Here is a 15000-nt window from a genome sequence, read left to right as displayed (position 1 = left end):
TGGTCAGTGGATCAGACACAAACAACAATAAATCATCTGCATAAAGTGAAAGTATATGCCGGGTGTCACCTCTAGAAATCCCCTGATTATAGTTGGTTGATTTAAGTGCTATAGATAATGGTTCGATCGCCACAGCAAATAATAGGGGACTCAGGGGACAACCCTGACGTGTAGACCTGGAGAGAGTAAAGTATTGAGAACTCATTCCATTTGTATTCACTGAAGCTTTGGGTGAAGTATATAGTAACTTTATCCATGAAATGTATTTAGAACCCATACCGAATCTGTTAAGGACATCAAACAGATACCCCCACTCCACCCTGTCAAATGCTTTCTCAGCATCTAGTGAGACCACTACCTCTGAAGTTTCAACAGGAGCCGGGGACAGAAGGATATTAAGAAGTCTGCGAATGTTTGAGAAGGAATGGCGATTTTTCATAAATCCTGTCTGGTCAGACGATATAATGTCCTGTAAAACAGATTCCAATCTCAGTGCAAGTATTTTAGCCAGAATTTTATAGTCGTTATTCAAGAGTGAGATCGGCCTGTAGGAACCACACTCATTACTGTCTTTGTTTGGTTTCAACAATAAAGTTATGGAGGCCTCTGTGAGGGTTTGAGGTAAGGTTCCCTGATTCAAGGAGTCATTAAACATGTTAAGAAGAAGAGGGCTTAGTTTATCAATGTGTTTTTTAAAAAGATTTATAGGGTAACCATCTGGACCAGCCGCTTTGTTGCTTTGCATTAGTTTAATTGCATCAGTAATTTCACTAATTTTCAGAGGTTGATCCATAATATTAGCTTTGTCAGGAGTGATGGATGGAAATTCCAAATTATCAAGAAATTCTGTCCTGTATGTGTCAGTGTTAGAGGCTTCAGAAGTGTATAGATTAGAGTAGTAATTTTTAAAGGTATCATTAATGACAGATGGGACTATTGTAAGTTCTCCTGAGGAGGTTCTTATTTGTTTAATTTGTTGAGATGCTGTTCGACTCTTGAGCTGGTGAGCTAACAGTCGTCCTGCCTTCTCACCATGTTCATACAAAAAACCTTGTGAGCGCAATAGTAATTTTTCTGTCTCATGTGTTGTAAGTAGATTATAATCCATTTGCAAATTTTGTCTCTCTTTTACAAGCTCTGGGGATGGTGACACTGATAGTTTGTTATCCAGATGACTAATACTTTCCATTAGCTGCTCTTGTTTTTGCCTTCTTATTTTATTTAAGCTTGCAGAGTACGATATAATCTCTCCCCGAATAACCACTTTTAATGTTTCCCAAAGCAAAGATGGAGATATGGAATCTGAGTTGTTGTTAATAAGGAAATTATCAATTGCTGCAGAAATCATGCAATTAAATGCATTATCATTAAGCAGTGTGCAATTCAACCTCCAGGGGGGGCGTGTTTTTTGTAAGAATCTGAAGGAGAGGTCAAGAAGCAATGGCGCATGATCCGATATGACTATGGTTGAGTATTCTGTGTGACTGACAGTTGGAAGGAGATCGTTACTAATGAAAAAGTAATCTATTCGTGAGAAACTTTTATGAACCTGAGAGTAAAATGAAAATTGTTTCTTATCAGGGTAGCGGAAACGCCAAGGGTCCACATTTCCTATTTGGTTCATGAAAGATGAGAAGGCCTTGGCCATTTTAGATGGCGGGTGTTGTCTGGAGGGGGATCTGTCCAATAAAGGATCCATTGCACAGTTAAGGTCACCCCCCAAAATTAGTTTATGATAGCTCAAATCTGGAAGAGATGATATCAGCTTTGTAACAAATGCCTCATCATCCCAGTTGGGCGCATACAAGTTTACAAGAGTAACTGCTTCATTGTTAAGACAGCCTGTAACTATAATGAATCGGCCTTGATTATCAGCAAATGTATTAGATGGGGTAAACTGAATTTTTTTATGGAATAAAATAGCTACACCCCGCACTTTGCTGCTAAAGTTGGATTGAAAACATTGGCCAGTCCACGATGCCCTCAATCTGTGTTGATCTTTAGAGATCAGATGTGTCTCCTGCAGGAAAGCCACATCTGTTTTCAAATGTTTTAGATGAGATAAAATTCTGCCCCTCTTGACTGGGCTATTAAGCCCTTTAACATTCCAGGATACAAACCTCAGGTTTGCTCCTTCACCTTTTATTATGTTGGCCATATGTAATAGTAAGAGGAGTGTAAAATAGTGACACTGCCTTGGTATGAGAAGATGAGAGCAGGGGAAGGGGAGGAAACGGAAGGGGAGAGAGAGGGGGAAAAAACGAAAAACAAACATACAAAAAAGGAGACATATATACCAACAATTGTAGTGAGGCCATACCCACCCACCACCCCCCTCCAAATCGTACACATCCACCCACCCACCCATTCCCTTCCCAGAAAAAACCCCCACATTAAACTCTCAGAACGGAGAGTATACAATACTAATGCAAAATCTAACGTTCCTAAGCATGTTCTCAGAACTAGAACTAGCAGCAGGATATTACAGAACGAGTTACTTCTAGGCGGCATGCAACACGATCCCTAGTACATGAGCTAGGGGGCTCCTATTTAAAATAATGAATCCGTGATTCAGAGATAATAAACACCAAACTAAGATCAGTGAGAGGTATAATATAGGCCTATAAGCTAGGTTAATGTACCCCTTCATATTGTTAATGCTTACTGTGTAAAGCTTATTGTATTTTTAAAGAAGTAAGAAAAGAAAAGAAAAAACGATAGGCCTATAACAAAATAAGATTTAAAGAGTCATCTTCGAAAGAGTACTTACAATAGTGTCTAATCAGTCAAAATCAACAGAAAATGTTAGCTTGGTGGCTGTAACAGACAACTCGGGATGAGGCCGGTCTCTTCTCCTTTGCAGCATACTAGACAGGGGTGTTGATGTGCTGGTCATAAAAGTCCTGGGCTTTTTGTGGCGAATCAAAGTAGTAGTCTTGATCTTGGAAAGAGACGTGAAGACGGGCTGGGTGTAGCAGGCGAAACTTTATTCCTTTCAGATACAGGGAGTTTTTTATCGGGTTAAATGACGCTCGTTGTTTGGTCAGTTCAGCACTGATATCAGGGTAAACTCTCAGTTCAGAATCACGATACGTCATCTGATGTTTCCTGGCCCATCTCAGGACTTTCTCTTTCTCTTGAAAACGAAGGAATTTGACGATAAAGGCTCTAGGCTTCTCTGTATTATTGTATCCCGGTCTGCGGAGGGAGCGATGCGCTCTCTCTATCTCAGGTGGGCTATTGAAGACCTCGGAGCCGGTCACCGTCATCAGCAAGTCAGACACAAACTTCGTTAGGTCCTGGCCTTTCTCACTCCCCTCGGGTATGTTGATTATTCTCAAATTCGAACGCCTGGATCTATTTTCAAGATCGTCGACTTTATCCAGAAGTTTACCGCACTGGGATTGAAGCGTTTTAACTGTGGTCTCCATCTCGGTGAGTTTTCCAAAGTTTTCCCCAGCCAAAACTTCTGTATGAGTGAGACGGCTATTAAACGATGACACCTGCTGTCTCAGAGAATCCACCGATGATTTGAGGGATTCTGTTGACTCGCGGATCAGAACTGCCACATCGGTCTTAAAGCTTTCACGTTGATCATTGAGTAGAGCTTCGAGGTCGCTTTTGGTAACCGGGCTGTCTTCTTCATGTTTGCTAGCCCATTCAGCATCTCTGGCTGCCATGTTAGCTAACTTAGCAGAAACGTTAGCTCGAGTACCTTGCTGTTTCGATTTGTTCATTAGGCCTATCTCTTGACACTCCCGTGTAAAGTATGTGCAAATTTTCAGATTTAGGTCAACAAAGATAGAGGAAAATAAGTTTAAAGGTCGTTCAGGTTAAATGATATGAAAAGTTTAGCCGGAGCCCCCTTTCGCACGTCTGCTCACCACCTCGTCATGCCGGAAGTCCGAGCCACTCACTTTTGAACCTCTTCTCCTCTTCCTACTCTTCAATCCCACATGTCTTTTCCCCTCTCCTCTCCTCTCCCCCCTCTCTCCCCTTCACCTCTCTTCTCCTCTTTCCTCTCCTCTCTCCTCTCTTTTCCCCATCCCCCTACCCCGCCCCACACTCCTCTCTTCCCTTCTCCTCTGTCCTCTCCTCTCTCCTCTCCCTTGTCTTCTCTTCCCTTCTCCTCTGTCCTCCCCTCTTGTCTTGTCTTCTTTCCTCTCCTCTCTCAGGGTTCTGTCTTTTCTCCCCTGTTTTCTCTTCATTCCTCCCTCTCTATTGGGGTCTTCTGTTTCCCCTCTCCTGGATCATTGGGGGGGGGGGGGGGGGGGCACCCCTGGGATGTCTGTGTCAACACAGGACCATGCAGTCAGCCTGTGCTCCACCCGCTTCCACAGAGCATTAGGTCAGGAATGAAAATGGTTAACTAATTGCTTTTCAGCCTTGTTCCTGGAAACGTTTCAATATGTTGAACAGATGTACAGTAGTTTTTAGACATGAACAGTGGAATCATATCACGCCATTACCATAACATCTTTAATGCAGTAGTTAGGCTACACTCACAGAATCTGGGAAACAGCTCTATCAAGATAGAAAATCCATGCAGAACCATAAACAAACATGAAAAGCTCATAATGACGGTGGAAAACTGACAGTATTTCCCTGTGTAGAACATCAAATAATACATCACCTCATCTCATCTAACAAACATAGAACAAGAAGACAGAGGAGGTTAGATCTTAAAACCCAGTCTAATTTAAACAACCTAATATGTATTCCTGCACAACCCTGTGATCTGAATGATGAATAAATGAATGAATTTTACTGAGAGCAAGACAGAGAGAGCGAGAGAGAGAGAGACCTTTCAGCCTGGTACAGCTGGGTGTGGCAGGTGCTGATGAATAATGAATGAACTCCCCGGTCAGCGAGAGACGGCCATTGTCCTGTCCCTGAGTCTCAAGCGCTCCACTGGCAGCCTCCCAGGGCTGCTTCTGCCACTGCCGCACTGCACGCTGGGACATTTAAGCTCTTCCAAACAGCTGGGCGCAGACTTGTAGCATGGTGATGTCGGACTGTAATCCCTCTGATGCAGAAGGACGTTGTCTGTGTGTGTGTGTGTGTGTGTGTGACAGGCCGGCATTCAGGCAGCCATCGCTTTTCGATCTATGTGTGCGTGCATGCACGTGTGTGTGAGAGCGTGTATGAGAAACGTGTTTAGATGGAGAACATACCAAAGACTATTGATGTCCCCCTGCAGGAGGAGGACAGACGTATGGCTGGTGTTTTGGCCCGAAGGGAGGATGAGAAAAAGAGAGACAATCACAAGCAGGTCATTAACAAGGTAGGAAGAGACAACTGTCTGTCTATCTATCTGTCTGTCTGTCTGTCTGTCTGTCTGTCTATCTATCTATCTGTCTGTCTGTCTGTCTGTCTGTCTGTCTGTCTGTCTGTCTGTCTGTCTGTCTGTCTGTCTGTCTGTCTATCCATCTATCTAACTATCATTTTAACTCCCTCTCCAACTGTCCATCAGTTCATCTTTTTCATTACTGCTTTTCTGTTTGAACCACACCGCTCATCCATGCACACACTTATCATTCCGATGGCTGAATGTATGCAACCAGTGCCCTAATATGGCATACTACAGATGTGACATGGCTGAGGATTAGTCCAGAGGCTGCATCAGAGGTGCAGATGTCCTCCCTTTGCTTCCACTGACTAGAGGGACATTCAGCGCTCCTGCCAAAGACAGATCACTCACCAGATGCCCTTAAAACATCAGTTTGAGCTTTCCTTTCCAGGCATGTCTTAGCGCTCACTCACACACCCTTCCTCTCACTCACTCATTCATTTGCTCACCTGAACACTCACTCACTCACTCACACACCCTCGCTCTCAGTCACTCATGATCATTCACTCACTCAATCACCTGCACATTCACTCACTCACTCACTCAGCCTTCCTCTCACTCACTCATGAGCACTCAGTCACTCACTCACTTACTCACCCACGCACTTACTCACACTCCCTGTCACCCACTCACTCACTCACTCACTCACTCATTCACTCATTCACTCGTTCACTCGTTCACTCTCTCACGCTCTAACTTACTCACTGACACACACACTTACTCACTCACTGACACACACACATTTCTTCTCTCTGCCATCATTTACTCACTCACTCACTTGCTCACTCACCCTTGAGAAATACAATTTTAGGTAGAGTGTTTATTTGGAAGGCAACCAAGAGGATTTGCAGGCTCTTGACAATGGTGTTTTTGAATCACTTGCCACAGTACCTCCAAGCATTTTCCTGTTTATTCATTGAGTGCTCTGACATTCTTTCAGTCTCATGAATGAAACAGACCACATTGTCATGTTCCATCTCTGCGGTAGGAATTCGTGTAACGGGATATAGACTTGTTATCATTGTTAACATGGAACATATGTGGCAGACATTATGGAATACAGCTTGGGACTGTAGCAGACTGTGAGATCATAATCCCCGCAATGGATTTAGAGAGAAAGAGAGTGAGAGAGAGGGACAGAGACAGAGACAGAGACAGAGAGAGAGAGAGAGACAGAGACAGACAGAGAGAGAGAGAGGAGAGAGTTGAGGCAAGGAGACAGACAGAGAGACCGATTTAGATGGGGGGGGGGGGGGGATGTTACTCCCTGTCTCTTCTCCTTTTATTTCCCTGAAGAGAATGAAAAGGGAGTGAAAGAGGGACGAACCGAAGAGAAGTAGAAGAAGCAAACAAAACAATGAGTCAGAGATTGGAGAGAGAGAGACACAGAGAGATAGAGGTAGAAAGAAAGATGAAAAAAGAGAGATGGAGAGATAGAGATAGAGGTAGAGAGAATGAGAGGTAAAGAGCGAGTAAAAAACAAATATGGCATCCTGCCTCCCCGTATTTATCAAGTGAAATGGCCTGGCTTAACACAGTGTTGTCATACTTAATCCATTTTCCGCAGGGGGGTGAGAGTGCTTGTTTGCCTCCAACCTCAGCTAATCTCTGAGATTTTTGTTGATTGCCTATCCCTGATGAGCATTAATCTTAAGTACTTTACACATGTACTCTGCTACTCAGGCATGCAGGGACAGTGGGGTTAGATGAGCCGCTCTTTACTTGGGTCGATCTACAGCCAAGGGAATATGAGACAGAAATCAAACTAATGCACACAACACAGGACTAGGATGTATGCCATCAATTAAAACCTTCACAGTGTACCTCAGACACTCAAATAGACAACAAAAACTGGCGTCCCAAAAACTAGGTTCTTGTGGCTCAACTTGGCCCATCTCAGGGGTTAATTGATCCGTCTAAGAAAATCTATTGTACAGTTGGCGTAATTACAAACAATTTTTACTATTAACATAATATAAATGCCAACATATCACATAATGTTCTGTATATAACCACAAACTTTGTAGCCAATGACATAAACACTAATCATATCTACATATACACTTATGTCATATCTACTATATATTATGTCAGTTATTCATTCATATTCATCAACACTAATTTAAATACCAAATGTTTGACTTAACTTCAAGCACACCTGTGGTTCATCTTTCCCCCAAGGCTCTGGGTCATTTTGCCCCACAGCCACCATTTTGAGAAAAGTGCCTAGTCTAGCAACCCAGAGCTACACTTCTGCTTATTCACTACTCATGTGTTTACACCCTGCCAGTTCATCAGCATATCTGAAATAACATTTTAAACTAAGATACATTACTTTTGATGTTCTGATTATACCTGAAATGCCCCCAAAAAACTTCCACAGCAAGATGAAAATGGAGAATGCAAACTAAATTTAGGGTCACATGGCAAAAACATATCTGCTGGCTCATCTTACCCTACTCTCCCCTGAGCATGACTCATTTGGTTTGCATTACCATTCCCAAAGTAGCCTGGGTCAATGGAGGTTTCATATGGAGGAGAGGATGGAAAGCTACAGGGAGAAGCCCTTGAAGGCCACTGATGATTGGTAGATTCGACATGCGAGTGATGTTTTTATTACACATTTATTGAAAGCGTATTTGCTCTTGCTTTCATGTGGTTGATACACCAGGAGGTATTCATCTCCATATATTAATTTAAAGAAATATGGTTGTTTCTTTTGTATGTTGCGTATGTTTCTGTCATATTTTATACTGCAGTCTGCATTGTTGAAAATGTGCTTCTATTTATTGTGCGGGCAGGCGTGCGGTGTGTGCATTCGTGCATCTGTGTGTCTGTGTTTTGTGATACGATACAGCAGATTCTAGAGAGGTTTATAGATAGAGACAGAACATGTAGACAGGAGTTGATTGCACCTCTGTAATCCAAACCAGCTAATCCAGGCTAAATAGGGGAGCTCAGCACCACCGGGTGTTGGAGAAAGATCCAGAGAGAGTCCAGACACCCCGTAGGAATAGAGGGCCACATTTGGTCTGAGAGGATCTGGAGGCAGCAATCGCAATGGCATACCAAAACATACACAGACATGCTAAACTTCGGATACAGTGTTGGGTATATGTTGGGAGACAACCCCAAAAAAACACCTACTCATATACAGTCGTGGCCAAAAGTTTTGAGAATGACACAAATATGCATTTTCACAAAGTTTGCTGCTTCAGTGTCTTTAGATATTTTTGTCAGATGTTACTATGGAAGGCTGAAGTATGATTACAAATATTTAATAAAGTGTCACTGGCTTTTATTGGCAATTATATGAAGTTAATGCAAAAAGTCAATATGTGCAGTTTTGACCCTTCTTTTTCAAGACCTCTGCAATCGGCCCTGGCATGCTGTCAATTAACTTCTGGGCCACATCCTGACTGATGGCGGCCCATTCTTGCATAATCAATGCTTGGAGTTTGTCAGAATTTTTTTTTGTTTGTCCACCCGCCTCTTGAGGATTGACCACAAGTTCTCAATGGGATTAAGGTCTGGGGAGTTTCCTGGCCAATGGACCCAAAATATCAATGTTTTGTTCCCCGAGCCACTTAGTTATCACTTTTGCCGTATGGCAAGGTGCTCCATCATACTGGGAAAGGCATTGTTCATCACCAAACTGTTCCTGGATGGTTGTGAGAAGTGGCTTTCGGAGGATGTTTTGGTACCATTCTTTCACATGGCAAAAACACATCTGCTGGCTCATCTTACCCTACTCTCCCCTGAGCATGACTTATTTGGTTTGCATTACCATTCCCAAAGTAGCCTGGGTCAATGGAGGTTTCATGTGGAGGAGAGGATGGAAAGCTACAGGGAGAAGCCCTTGAAGGCCACTGATGATTGGTAGATTCGACATGCCGAGTGATTTTTTATTACACATTTATTGAAAGCGTATTTGCTCTGATTTTCATGTGGTTGATACACCAGGAGGTATTCATCTCCATATATTAATTTAAAGAAATATGGTTGTTTCTTTTGTATGTTGCGTATGTTTCTGTCATATTTTATACTGCAGTCTGCATTGTTGAAAATGTGCTTCTATTTATTGTGCGGGCAGGCGTGCGGTGTGTGCATTCGTGCATCTGTGTGTCTGTGTTTTGTGATACGATACAGCAGATTCTAGAGAGGTTTATAGATAGAGACAGAACATGTAGACAGGAGTTGATTGCACCTCTGTAATCCAAACCAGCTAATCCAGGCTAAATAGGGGAGCTCAGCACCACCGGGTGTTGGAGAAAGATCCAGAGAGAGTCCAGACACCCCGTAGGAATAGAGGGCCACATTTGGTCTGAGAGGATCTGGAGGCAGCAATCGCAATGGCATACCAAAACATACACAGACATGCTAAACTCCTGATACAGTGTTGGGTATATGTTGGGAGACAGCCCCAAAAAAACGCCTACTCATATACAGTACATGTAAGAAGAGACACCAGGAAGTCGACCATGCAAAATGGATCCTTTCATATCGACTGTACTGAATAGCCCGACTCACTATGACTTGTGTTTACTCTTTCAACCTCTGCATGCTGTGACGGCAATTTTAGCTGTTCGCTGAAGACCATGAAAGCGATCGCCCCTGTCGCCAGTCTAGTAATGGTACTGTTATCAACCTTACGACATTTGAGTCGTCAGACACGGATTTGAGAGCACTTTCCGCTAATCATCTAGACACCAGGGGTGCACAAAGCTGAAAGAAAGAAAAGCTGTGACGCTAATGGCCAGTGTCTCTGAAAATGCACTCTTGGAAGTGAGATTGCTTCTCATTATAAACCTCTTTAGTCTCCAAACATGTGGAGTACAGCTTTTCTCGATGTTGATGAAGACCATCACATTTTTATATGTGACTTTCAGTACATCAGAACACAGCCATTTCAAAGTTAATGTTTGCAGTCATATTATCACATTATATTTTGCTGCTGGTTGAATAACCACGGAGATGAACTCTGCAAGTGTACGTATTTATAACTTTTTAAATCCATTTTTGTCTGCTTTAAATAAGAAGATTGTTCCACATTGTGCATTTGCATCCCTGGGGAAAGATAATCTGCACGTCTTAATGATGTCTGCTTTTTTTTGAGCTGGTGCCCCTGGATACCAGGGAGTGTTGTAACCATAGATATGAGATAATGACATTGCAAAAGCACTGCTGTGTCATGGCTGTGCTAAATTCAGGGGAGACTATCTTTATGTTCCTACTGTACTTGTACGAAGTTTCATTTATGGCCTCTTCAATCAGGAAACTTCATCCTCCAGTGGATATTGGAAGTTGGTCAAGTTTAGACTTGTCATGTTTTGTTTGTTGTTTTTATCTTCATAGTAATGCTCAACCCAAGGCAAACTCATCCATTTATTCCAACTCATTGCACGCTGCTAAATATGCCCATGGTTAAATATGCTGCTAAATATGCCCATGGTTAGATATGCTGTCGGTTGGAATTGACATGATGGATAATCACCCCTTGCCGTTCTACCAAGGGGCATCAAAACATTGAAATCTAAGGACACAGAACTTTTGAGGGTAGAATTCTGAGATGAAGCAGAGGGTATAGGAGGGCAAATGTCAGTGTGTGCAAAAATGGTTTGCTGTTGCTGCTGCTCAGTCAGAGAGAAAGGGAGCTTAGTTTGCATGCTGGGCCAGAGATGGACACACTTATGGAAACAACAAATCAAGAGGTTGATCTCTGTGATGACGGGAAGCATCTTGTGTTTGGGTAGAGACCTGATACTAGGCATTTACATCAGTCTCTTTCTCTTTGCCCTTGGATGACTCACAGATTACCAGAGAAAAATATGGTCCATCATCAGAGTTCTCTTATAGTTCTTTCCTCGTTTCTATCTGTTTGTTTGTTGTTTTTTTTCACCAAAATATATTTGACAAAACCATTTTTAACAGTTAACAGTGGTGGCTGTTATATTTCTGTGTTTCTGAAAGAGTACAGTTGACTCACTTGTTCAGGAGACACTGAAAAATGATAGTTTATTGATATAGTTGATCATTTTACCCCTAGGATTCAAGCCAAGTTGTCTTAGAGAAGTTCTTCTTGTAGAGTTCTGCATGTAGTTTTCCTCAGCAGGGGAGCGGCTCAGAGGTGCATGCAAGAGGCATCATGCAGTGGACAAGGGCCAGACAGGTGGAGAGACTCCCTAACATGTACAGTAGGATCACACACACCTAGCTGCTAGGGCTCAATCACAAAGTGGACACGGGACCACTTATGTGTCTTGGTAGGACAAACACGCACGCACACACACACACTGGCTTCCTTTAGCTCAGACAGTAGAGGAAGGTGCTAGAATCACTAAGAGGTCTAGGAGTGCAATGGCATTTCTTTGAAACCAACTTCATTGAAAAAAAAAACGTACAACCTACAAGACACGTGTGATCAGATGCTTGGTAGGAGAAACCTCCACACACCGGGTTCCTTTAGCTCAGACAGTAGAGGAAGGTGCTAGAATCACTAAGGTTATGGGTTTCATTCACAGACTATTCACCACACACTTTGATCACATGTACCCTTTTACTCTTGATAGTTTGGGATCTAAAGTCTCCCCGGGATCATTGTGTGCATTTATATCTATCTGAAGGATTATTTTTTTTAAGAGATTGTGAAACTACAGGCCTCTCAATTGAGTTCCTCCTGTAGGGTACTGCGTGCAGTTCTGCGTGGGGTTCTGCTCAGCAGGGGAGCAGCCCAGAAGTGTGCAGGCTTCAGGATGCAGTGGACAAGGCCGAGGCAGGTGGAGGGACATGTGCAGTGGGATCATGAGTAGCAGATGTAGAGAGTAGGAGGTCATGGGTTCGACCCCCCTGGGTCTTCAGCACACATTGTCATTCACATACTCTAGATCGTTTTGGATGTAATGTGTCCTCAGGGTTAAAGGTGTGTCAATATGGGTGGCATTTGCAGTGGTTCTCAGTGTGTTAGCTGCATGCCTGTGTGACCTGACTGCCTCTCCTTTTCATCTGGTGTCGTCTCATCTGGCTGTCTGTCCAGGAGAAACGGCGGCTGGCCATTCGTAATGCCGCACAGCAGTGGGAGGGGCTTAAGTCCTGTCTGGACCTGCCCACTCAGAATGGACCAAAGGAGGAAGTCAGCCCTGAGAATAGCCCCACCCACAGCTCCGCCCAGACCAATGGGATCGCTCAGGATCCCTCTCCAGATGAGCTCAGGTACTGATCAACAGACATGCCCCATAAACTCTCTCTCTCCCTCTCTCCCCCTTTCTTACTCTTTCTCTCTCTCTCTCTGTATCCTTATCTCTGTCTTTCAGTCTTTCATTTTCTGCTTTTGTCTTTTTCCTAAGAATACTTTATTCTTACTTTTTGGAAGCCTTACATATCTTCAGGTCACATACTGTATGCTCTGACACTCAGTCATACACAATTTGCAATTCTCTCTCTCTCTCCCTCTCTCTCTCTGTCAGGCGAGTGAGCCCTATCTTGGCTCTGGATCGTCCAGCAGTGATCTCTGAGAACCGGCTACGCTCTGTTAATCGCCCCAACAGCCCACGAGACCCAAGGTACTACCTACAGATACACACACACACACCACATACTGTTACGCTTACATATACACACTCACTCACACACACACAAACACACAAATAGGTGCATACACACACCACACAGACATGCAAAGACATGGACACACCATCCCCATCCACACACCATACTCAAACACACACATACATATTTTGCACTTGCAAACTTAGACCATACATTACACATACGTCTTGTGAGTAAATGGGATGCAGTTCCCCACTGCTGCACTGGGTTCATAGTGCCTTTAAGCTCTGCCCCATCCGCCCAACACCATATCCAGCAGGGATGCCCCTTCATCCACCCAACACCATACCCAGCAGGGATGCCCCTTCATCCACCTAACACCATACCCAGCAGGGATGCCCCTTCATCCACCCAACACCATACCCAGCAGGGATGCCCCTTCATCCACCTAACACCATACCCAGCAGGGATGCCCCTTTCTGCCCCATCCACCCAACACCATACCCAAAAGAGATGCCCCTTTATGCCCCATTCCCTTTCATCTACATCCTGGTTGACATATTTGTTCTATTCAGAGGGTTGCTTCTGTTTTCTGACATCAGCTATCATAGAAGGTGATGTAACACCTGGCTACTGCATATGTGCTGACAGAGGCATTGTGGAAAGGCCCTCTGAGCCATGAGGGCCTGGAGGGCATGAGTTATGGGCACCAGGCATTCAGGCGGTGGGCGGCTCAAGGACTTTTTATTGCTCGTCTCAGAAAAGGGCTCTGTTCCTCCTCCTGGACCACGGCCACACTGGAGCGTCCCTGAAGCTTCAGTCCTTACCAGTGCGTCTAGGCAGCCGTTTCGCCCCCCAGGTCTCTACGCCAGCACCACTGCATCCCCAGGGGGCAGGAAACCCCCCACCCTCTTTTGGGCTAGGTCACTTTCTATGATCCCAATCTCATCTGTGGAGCATAGCTTATGCGTAAACTCAATGCTTTATTTGTGGGGCGCATTACGAAACATAAATTATTATTGCTGAGGGAAACATAAGGAAACATGTTTGCCTTTTTCTTCACCTTTACTGCACATTTGTGACCTTTCTGCAGTCGGTTCACCAGCTCGCCCTTTGATCTGAACCAAATATAAGTGGTCACGGTCGGGCTGTGGTGATGCTGTCATGGCACTTACAGAGTGGTTTTGACAGGAGGCTCTTTCACTAATTTATGATTGGTTGGCCTGAAGGAGAGCTGGAACTGTTATTCTCCTTATGTGCTTCGCTGTCCCAGTGAGTGTAGGAGAGGTATGATGTGGAGTTATGGATGTCCGGATAAAAAGCATGAATGATAGGTGGTCCCCTGAAGACTGGCTCCCTTTGTCCCGCGCGGTTCCTCCTCAATCCCCCTCTCTCCCCTGGGTGAGGTCCGCTTCAGCTGATCCCCTCATCTGCTTTAGCTTTGTGGACTCACAGGGACCCCTCTGGGTGCGGGGTTTACTTAAGACAGATGGGGGGTGGGAGAGAGAGGGCAGAAATAGAGAGGAAAAAAGGGGTAGAAAGACAGAGGGAGAGAAAGAAATATAGGGGTGAGGAGAAGAGAGGCTGTAGTGTGGAGAGAGATGGGGAAGCGAGAGAAATAGGGATAGAGAGAGAGGGAGAGAGAAGGTTTAGAGCGATGGTGGGAGAGAGAGAGTGTGAAAGAGAGTGAGAGAGAGTGAGTGAGAGAGTGAAAGAGAGAGTGAGTGAGAGTGAAACAGACAGAGAGGGAGTGAGAGAGAGTGAAAGAGAAAGTAAATAATAGAGATACTGAGAGAGAGAGAGTGAGTGAGTGAGTGAGTGAGTGAGTGAGTGAGTGAGTGAGTGAGTGAGTGAGTGAGTGAGTGAGTGAGTGAGTGAGTGAGAGAGTGAGTAAGACAGAGAGTGAAAGAGAGAGTGAGTGAGAGTGAAACAGACAGAGAGGGAGTGAGAGAATTATAGAGAGAGTAAAAGACAGAGTGAAAGAGACAGAGAAAAAGAGACAGAGAGAAAGGCGAGAGTGGGTGAGAGAGAGAGTGAGAGAGAGAGTGAGTGAGAGAGAGAGAGAGGGAGAGAGTGAGAGAGTGAAAGAGAGAGAGAGAAAGAGG

At 44.2% G+C, this 15000-nt stretch overlaps 1 protein-coding gene across 1 annotated transcript in view; it reads left to right on the top strand.

Moving 5' to 3' along the window:
• Nucleotides 1–15000, top strand: part of lrrc49 (leucine rich repeat containing 49) — a gene marked incomplete at both ends in the record, with an annotated part of 59596 nt that overhangs the window by 28752 nt on the left and 15844 nt on the right. Inside the window, 3 exons of the mRNA XM_080843457.1 lie at nucleotides 5201–5284; nucleotides 12384–12559; nucleotides 12814–12909. Of these exons, the coding sequence (XP_080699583.1) occupies nucleotides 5201–5284; nucleotides 12384–12559; nucleotides 12814–12909 (356 nt within the window). The remainder of the gene's footprint in view (nucleotides 1–5200; nucleotides 5285–12383; nucleotides 12560–12813; nucleotides 12910–15000) is intronic.

This window comes from Sprattus sprattus, assembly GCF_963457725.1.
Source record: "Sprattus sprattus genome assembly, chromosome: 8".
Lineage (NCBI taxonomy): Eukaryota > Metazoa > Chordata > Actinopteri > Clupeiformes > Clupeidae > Sprattus > Sprattus sprattus.
Note: the sequence above shows the minus strand (reverse complement) of the source record. Positions and strands in the feature narration are given on the sequence as shown.